Genomic DNA, 8851 nt, shown 5'->3' on the forward strand with positions numbered 1-8851 from the left:
TAGGAATGGATATTACCATTGTTAATTGACAAACGTTCTGCATAAAATTGATAAGCGTGATGACTTAAACTTTTCTATCGCAACTTCCCTTACTTATGCAGCAATATACCATCGGGTGTGACCGGTCGGCAGAGGATGCTCACTCCTACATGGTACCTGATCACACCACTGATTATTACATTTATATGACTTTGTGATTAATTTTTGCTATAGGAAAACATGTTCTTTTTCCTAAAGTTTGACACATGTTTCAAGACATCATGCATTGTGAATCTCACTTTGTTTAAATAATATTTCAAGGTTATATATTATTGATTGACCTTGAAAGACTACAAGTGAAACAACAACACTTATCGATGAAACTTGCAACATTTTAGCTTTATATACTAATTACATTATGTCAAGTTTTTGTATAGGAAGTCTCTCAAAAATATTTTTGGGTTCGACAGTATCAAAAATGTCCAACATTCAAATTCACTATTTTTATTGAAACAAGTACATTGAAAAGTGTTAACAGATTTATATATATTCTTTGTTCGTAAATAAAATCGCAATATCTTGCAATAAATATACAAAGCTTGAAGTTTACCAATTATACTGGTATATTAAAATGAGTTAAGTTTACAAACGATATTAATCTCATTCATGCACAGTAAGACATTTTAATGTTCATTCTATAATACACACTGCAAATGGGAACACTAGTAAATAAAACATTGGTAGAGCCCCCTATATTATAAAATTACCAGATGTACTTAACAATGGTTTATGTTTTTGATATAAATATACATAGAAAAAAAATTATACTGGAAGGATATGGAGTCCTAAATACCTTTTACCTCGAATATCTCCTCATGCGTTTCTTCACCGCATTAAGCATTATCTTGTGGCTAATCCATTCACTTCTTCGGACCATATTATCATCCTGTCTTAAACAACTCATCTTTCGTCGTATTCTCTCTAACACAGTCACCCCTTCCCTGTCTAACACAGAATCATACTCTCTGTACCTCACCCTGACATTGACATCCGCCCCCGACTCCAGGAGGATCCTCACCCTATTCAAACGATGTCTTAAAGACACATCAATCACTGCATTCAACAGGGGTCTCACTTCAAACGCATCATAGAACTGTATCAACTGATTGACATCAAGACCCACATCTAAAAGATGTTTAAGAACCTTACACTCACTTTCTAGGACTGCAATATGTAATTCTCCCAGTGCCTTCATACGCAACACTCTTCTCCGTGTCACCACCACGTCATCCTTACTATCAGTCATCACGTCACCGCGTTTAATATTTACCAAACACTCAAACAAATGTAACCTCAGTGTATTCATCTGACTTTCATTTTTGTTTTCTAATAACTGTTTTACAACACACATTTTATTTCTAATTAGGGCAATATAGAGTGCTGAAATACCGTATTTATTACTGATAGTTGCGTCTGCACTGTTATAATTGAACATTCGTATGACAGCAGGAATGAACGTTTTATTTTGGAAAACAACTGTATAAATAGGGTTTCTGCCTTCCTTATCCTGCATATTAACATCACTCCCTGCCTCAAGAAGTTTTCTCGCTATATTCATATATCCACTTTTACACGCTGCCGTCAGTGGTGTATCACAATTACCTGGTAAATTGACACTAGCCCCTGCCTCTAACAACTCGATTACAACACTGATATGTCCACTACCACATGCTGCTGTCAGTGGTGTGGAATTTTCACCTTGCAGATTAACATCGGCACCTGTCCTTAGCAGCTCCTTCACTATATTCAGATGTCCACCCTCACATGCTACTGTCAGTGGTGTATCATAATTACCTTTTTGATTAACATCAGCCCCTGCTTCTAGCAATTCTTTTACTAAATTAAGATGTTCACCACGACAGGCTGCTTTCAGTGGTGTATAATATCGACCTCGTGGATTAACATCAGTTCCTGCATTTAATAGCTTTTTTACTACACTAATATTTCCATCATGGCATGCTGCTATCAATGATTTGCAATATGCATATTTCAGAATGAAATCAGATTCTGTCTGAAGACGCTTCTTCCTTAAACTCATATAAATGTCTTCATTTGCTGTTATTGGTAGTTTATAAAATTGGCCTTTTGAATATCTGTCAGTTCTTGCCTGTAGCAGTTCTTTCACTATATCTATATGTCCTTGTTCAGATGCTGCTGTCAGTGGTGAATCATCATCTCCTTGTAGATTGACATCTGCTCCTGCCTTTAGCAATTCATTCACTATACTCAAATATCCACCACGACATGCTGATATCAGTGGTGTATAAAGCTCACCTTTCAGATTAACATCAGCTCCTGCCTCTAGCAGCTGCTTCACTGCGCTCAAATGTCCACCTTCACATGCTCCAATCAGTGGTGTTTTAAACATACCCTCTATGTTAACATTAGCCCCTGCTTTTATCAGGTCCATCATTATACCTATATCTTCACCATTAGCTGCTGCTGTTAGCGGTGTTTCAATTTTACTTTGTAAATTAACATCGGCCCCTGTCCTTATTAGCTCCTTTACTAAATTCACATATCCACCATTAATTGCTGCTGTAAGCGGATTATTAAGTTCACTGTGTGAATTAACATGAGCCCCTGCCCTTAGCAGCTCCTTCACTATACTCTCATATCCACCCTTACATGCTGCTGTCATTGGTGTATCATTATCACCTTCTAAATTCACATCAGCCCCTGCCCCGATTAATTCCTTCACTATACTTTCATCTCCAAAATTACATGCTGCTGTCAACGGAGTATCATTTTTACCTTGTAGATTAACATCAGCTCCGGCACCGAGCAGCTCCTTCACTATACTCATATGTCCACCCCCACATGCTGCTGTTAATGGTGTATCAAATTCATCTTGTCGATTTACATCAGCACCTGCCCGAAGTAACTCCTTCACTATACATACATATTCGCCCTTAGATGCATCTATACCGAAAAGTTCAACCAAATATCCACCCCTACATGCTTCTATCAGCGGTGAATCAAATACACCTTCTGGATTTACATCAGCCCTTTTCCCTAGCAGCTGCCTCACTAAATTTATATGTCCACATTTACATGCAGTTGTCAGTGGTGTAGCAAACTCACCGTTTAGATTAACTTCGGCTCCTGCCCTTAGCAGCTCCTTCACTACATTCACATGCCCACCCCTACACGCTGCTATCAGTGGTGTTTTACGTTTACCTTGGTAATTGACATTAGCACCTGCCCCCAACAGATCCTTCACTATATCCATATGTCCATTTTCACATGCACATGTTAGTGGTGTATCAAACTCAGTTGGTGGATTAATATTAGCACCTGCCCTGAGCAGCTCCTCTACAATCGTCATATATCCATACTTACATGCAAGAGTCAATGGCGTTCCATATTCTTCGTGTGAATTAACATCAGCCCCTGCCTCTATCAGCTCCTTTACCACATTCAGATGTCCACTCTCGCATGCAGCTTTAAGTGGTGTATCATCAGTCATTTTATCAGAATTCAAATATTGAGACCACATGTCAATTGCATTTCTTTTCAGATAATCAATAAATATTCTCACAATTTCTAAATTTCCATTGTAACAACTCAGCAGCAATAAACGTTGTTGTTCAGAAATAGATCCATCAATGTCGAAGAAGCTGAATGACCATAAATTTGTTGAATTATTTGCTGCCAAGCTCATTTCCCCATAATTTTTTGAATAGTTTAAATCAGGATTAAAAGAACTCAAAAATAGTTCACACTCGGTTTCTTTTAAAATATATTGTAGGATCTGATTGTGTCCATAGTAAATCACCCAACTGATTACCCTCACACTGAATGTTCTTCCTTTTATAAAATTCTCATTAACCAACAATCTCTGTCTGCACCACTCCCTGCTCCTTATATCCCTCTTTCTACTTTCCTCCCTCACACGCTCTCCTGTACTCACTACATTAGACACGTCTTTCTGTACAGACAGAAATAAAGACTTTAACTCGGTATGGGACTTTGTTTTCAACACCTCAATAAAAGCCTGACATACCTTCGGGTGTTTTAAAACATTATTCATAAAAACATCATAAAGTTCCATATTTTCTATATCTCTGAATAAACGCTCTGCAAACATAGAGTATTGCTCCTCTCTCAACCTTATACACAGATCAAATGACTCCATACAATCACTGTTTTTAGCACTTAAAGTCTCCTTCTCATCGTTTTGTAAACTTTCACAAGCAGTGTTGATTTCATTTTTATCCCAACTACTGACTGCAACATTTTCACTCTCTTGCTTATTTTCATTCTCTAATTCAAGCATTTCATCTTTTTGAAGCTTTACGTAGTTAGCAATATAACTACTACTCATGAATTGTAAAATGAGATTTGGGAACTGAGAACCAAAATGATGAGCAATAATTTCAAACACAGAGTCATGAATAAAAGTATACTCAGAACTACAGAGTTTAGTATATGTCCCCTCCATTACTGATAATGCATCAACAAATTCAAAAACGTCTGTGTAACTTCTTACTTTACAACTATTTAATGCTTTTGATTTAATTTCACAGAAAACCGTATTCTCTGTGTCTTGTATTATTTCTTCTGATAATTTATTGTCATTTAACAGGCATAAGACCAACGAAGCATAATGTAATCTATTTTGTTCTTTCATTTTGTCAAATTCCTCTGAAATGTATCTACCTGGACAGGTAAAAAAACGTTCAACATTGTTTCTAAATTTCTCCTCTTTTGAGTATAGTTTACACAACAAAGGAAACATTGGCGATGCTTCTCTAAGTAATGTAGAGGACAATAAATCTTTATCCAAGCCATGTTTCTGAAGAATATCTTTTTTGTCATCATCATTCAATGCATTTTCTGAACTTAACATTTTGATTACATTTTCCTTATTTGAGAAAAAAGATTTGTAGCATTCATTAAATACAGCTTCCCTGCATGACATCAGTACCTTTGTATGTCTTGAAAGATCTGAAATAATTTTTTCATAGTCAACTAAAGTCTCCAACTTTTGTTTTTGAAGACCCAACACACCTACCACATCATCAATGACAAAAACCTGAGGATTATGGGAGTCAAAATAACGGCAAATCTCACTGATGTCTATAATTGGCACAACCTCATAACCTTCCTTCTGGAGTATCAGGGCTATGTGGTGAATCGTTGCTGATTTTCCAGATCCCGGTACACCAACAAATGTCATATAAGGTTGTCTCCTGACTTTATTCAGCATCACTTGGAAAGTGTGAGTTTCACTGTAAACATCATCTTCTTCTCTCCATTTTATCACTTGTCTTTCATGAAGATCTGAAATAATATTATACGAAAATTTAATGATACTAGTAAATTTAGAGTTCAAAAATACCTTAAAGTATACGATAAGCGTGTTGAACATTCATGGTCACTTAACTATGGTGGGAATTTTTGAAATTGTACTTCAAGACAAATTGCAAAACATGCATGCATAACTGGACCTCTACCAGATACCGAATCAATTAAAGTAGTGTAAGGATCTTAGAGAAGGATATAGAGATAACGAACAGTATTCAATCTCAAAGTCCACAAAACAATACAAGTTAGAAGCAGAGCAAATACGGACCCCCTAAACATCAGAGGTGGGATCAGATGCCATGGAGGAGTGAGCATCCCTTGTTGACCGGTCACACCGACCGTGTGCTCCTTGACATGATCGGAAAATAACGGGAAAATCCAACGTCATTATAGTTTATAAATAATAGACTAACAATTAGTATGAAAAACGTCTGTCAGCGTTTGTTTCAATGATAAATTGTATTTGCCGACAAGGTCATTGTATCGACCATAGAACTTACGAAATGATGACTTTAAACGAGACTGTTGATATTCTTGTTTCATCAACTTGCTTGTCAATAATTTACCTCGTTTTAGAAATTCTACATACGTAGAGCTATGCTCTTGTGTATCGAATCAACTGAGATATATACACTCCGTATGCGGGTGATGAAGGTATATTGCTTCATAAGTAAGGGAAGTTGACGATAGAAAAATCAAAGTAAATCACGTTTATTATAGAGCTTGGTTTTTTTTTACTACAATGATACAAAGGAGATCAGGTGCCAAGGAAGAATAAGAGATATCAAACCGCTACATGTTAAATGTAAAAAAAAAATCAAATGTTAAAGGGTCCTGCTTAAAATCTTGTATGTCAGCATTTTTCTAATTCAAATTAATTAACATCTAACACTCAAAAATAAAATCACAATAATCTTATGAATTCAGCTTAGTTAATACATGCATACTTTGTAGATTTGTACTTGCCTTTAACATTTGGAGGGATAACATACAGTAGTTCCTCGATTTTATCTGGAAAAAAGAAAAAAAAAAGATTTTCGTTATCAATTTATAAACTTCTCTATTAAGGGCATTTTACAAATCAAAGCTAAATGCCATTACTGTAAATAACTTTTTATTCACGAGAACTTTGTTTTCGCGTAATAACGCAAGACAACGTATCGCGAAAATTTGATTCTCGCGTATAATAGTATTCCTTAAGAAAATATACAGCAAGGACCACAATTTGAGAAAATTTTGTCTCGCTTATCAACGAAAATAAGTCGTCAAAATTTTGTGATCTACAGTATTTAATATACATAAGCCCTCTCTATGGAAGGGCTTAATAAGTGTCGTCAAAATTTATGTCAAATTCAAATCAAATCAAATTTAATATACATGTATTAACAGTGGTATTTTTCCATTCTTATGCCAGATATCTTGGCGAACTTGAGATAAAACATACCACAGAGTCTGACACACCAGTTTCATGTTTGGATAATTTATGTGAAAGAGACGTTAATGGTAATGTAACAAATATTAATGATTTTTTTTCATTTTCATATTTAATGCCACAAAAATTGCAAAAATTAAACAACTTTTTTCAGACTTTCGTAGGGAAAAAGAAATTAAAATCAAATGTAACCGATTGAATGAAAACGGACATTGTTGACCTAAGTGACTTAAATTAAACTGACCTGCATGACTTTGAACCGTTTTGCACAATTCATCGATAAGTAAAAGTTTATCAATGTATTTGGCCTCTATTTCTGGATCCATGGAACATGTTCTTATATTGTTCACAGCATCTTTATAAAAGGGCAAAGTTCCAGTGTGTTGTTCTGACTCAACAGTAATATTGTAAATGTTTTGCCATTCCTTTATAAAGTTTAAATCTGAAAGAGAAAAATCTGCTGCATGTCCATAGTACTTGTTTCTCGTTAGTCTGATTCTTTCTATGTTGGCAGATACACTATTGTCCGTTGGATCGGGTTCTTCTCCCCATCCGTTATTGTGTGGAGTTATTTTACACACGTTACGTAGAAGAATATAAAGCAAACTAATGTCAAAATCTGAATAATCCCCGCCATAATGTTTGGTTGGCAGCGGAAAGATGAGAGCAATTTGTTGTTTATTTAGAGGACTATTCTGTTTCTTCTTTTTTAAATCATCAACCCAAGTTTTGACAGTTTTTGATAAATTGAAAGGCGCTAAGTTTCTTTTGAGAATATCACGCAGCAGATCTGTGCATGGACCAAGGATAAGTCTTGCTACCCGCGCTAGGTTTGTGGTTTCTGGAGTAGATTTGTACTTTGATGACGTTGTTTTATTGACATTTTTTGTCGTTGAAAATAACTAAATGAAAATGCCAAAAAGATCAGTTAGACTTAAAGTCAAATTCAGCAATATGTATGTCTAATGTTCTGTTTAGGAATATAAATGTATAATACAAAAAATCAACGTAAATCAAGTCTTAAGGATCAATTTTGCGCTTTTATTGTCACATAGCTATTACTTAAAAAGAACAAAAGTCTGTTTAAATTTTGTTATACAATGATACCCAGAATTAAAAGAGTGCTATGGTTTTGGAAAAAGAATTGCCATACTGGAAAGAAGAACAAGTGATTAATTTGAAAACCTATAGCATGAAAGATACATTAGTACAAAACTACATATGTATGCATTTTACATACAAATTCTTCTCAGATATAAAATCACAAAATACATTTGTAATATAAAGTGTTTGTTTCATAGCATGCAACATTACAGAGTTTCCATTTTTAGAAACGCATGTGAAACTACCTAATAACTGACCTGATAGTCCCTTGTCCTTTTCAAAAGATATAAGATCAGCACACACAAAGCTATAACTATGATTGCCATCTGTCCAAAGTCAAAGAAACAAAATTGTCTCCACATAGAGTACATCTAAAATTCTTAGCGTGTGCATCGAGAATTAAATTGACTGACTGCAATAAAAGTAAAATGGATATATAAGGCAATAAGGACTGAACTTCTTTTTTGATCTTTCCAAATCTTATTATCTTGTAATGTAGATGCAAGTAAGAATAATGAGAAACCTTGTTTGATATACTTAAACGATGGTCACATCCAGCGTCACTATAGTTATATAATGTAGCCAAGTATCAAGAAAACTTTATCAAACATGAGGTTGTATTTTTGTAGACAAAACGGTTGATTAATTGATTGAATTTTGTTTAACATCCCTCTTGAAAATTTTTCACTCATATGGAGACGCCATCACTTGCCGATGAAGAGCTTAAGATTTTTTTGTCCTTTACTCGCCACACAGGGCCATTGAGCAGGGAGGGATCTTTTTCGTGCCAGCACCTACTGTGGCATGGAAAGGTGGTTTTTCACGGTCTCATCCGAAGGAGCAGTCTCCACATCCATCAATTCGATTCGAACCCGCGACTAATTACTTTGCGAATCTAGAGTAGACGTTCTAACCTATGCGCCATACGAGCGACTAGACAAAACCTAAGGTTCATCCAAGATTCCA

The 8851-nt window shown here is 35.4% G+C and overlaps 1 protein-coding gene across 1 annotated transcript; it reads right to left on the reverse strand.

Moving 5' to 3' along the window:
- Positions 1–563: 563 nt before the first annotated feature.
- Positions 564–8244, reverse strand: LOC134259396 (uncharacterized). Its single transcript, XM_062741981.1, has 4 exons — positions 8143–8244; positions 7026–7683; positions 6316–6360; positions 564–5325 (listed from the first exon to the last, which is right to left on the reverse strand). Exons 1-4 carry the CDS (start codon positions 8209–8211, stop codon positions 836–838), a joined length of 5262 nt encoding a protein of 1753 aa, XP_062597965.1. The 5' UTR covers positions 8212–8244; the 3' UTR covers positions 564–835.
- Between the last annotated feature and the right edge of the window lie 607 nt (positions 8245–8851).

Source organism: Saccostrea cucullata, unplaced genomic scaffold (genome assembly GCF_032062105.1).
Source record: "Saccostrea cucullata isolate Sc308-1 unplaced genomic scaffold, CSIRO_AGI_Scuc_v1 ctg5420, whole genome shotgun sequence".
NCBI classification, from domain to species: Eukaryota; Metazoa; Mollusca; class Bivalvia; order Ostreida; family Ostreidae; genus Saccostrea; species Saccostrea cuccullata.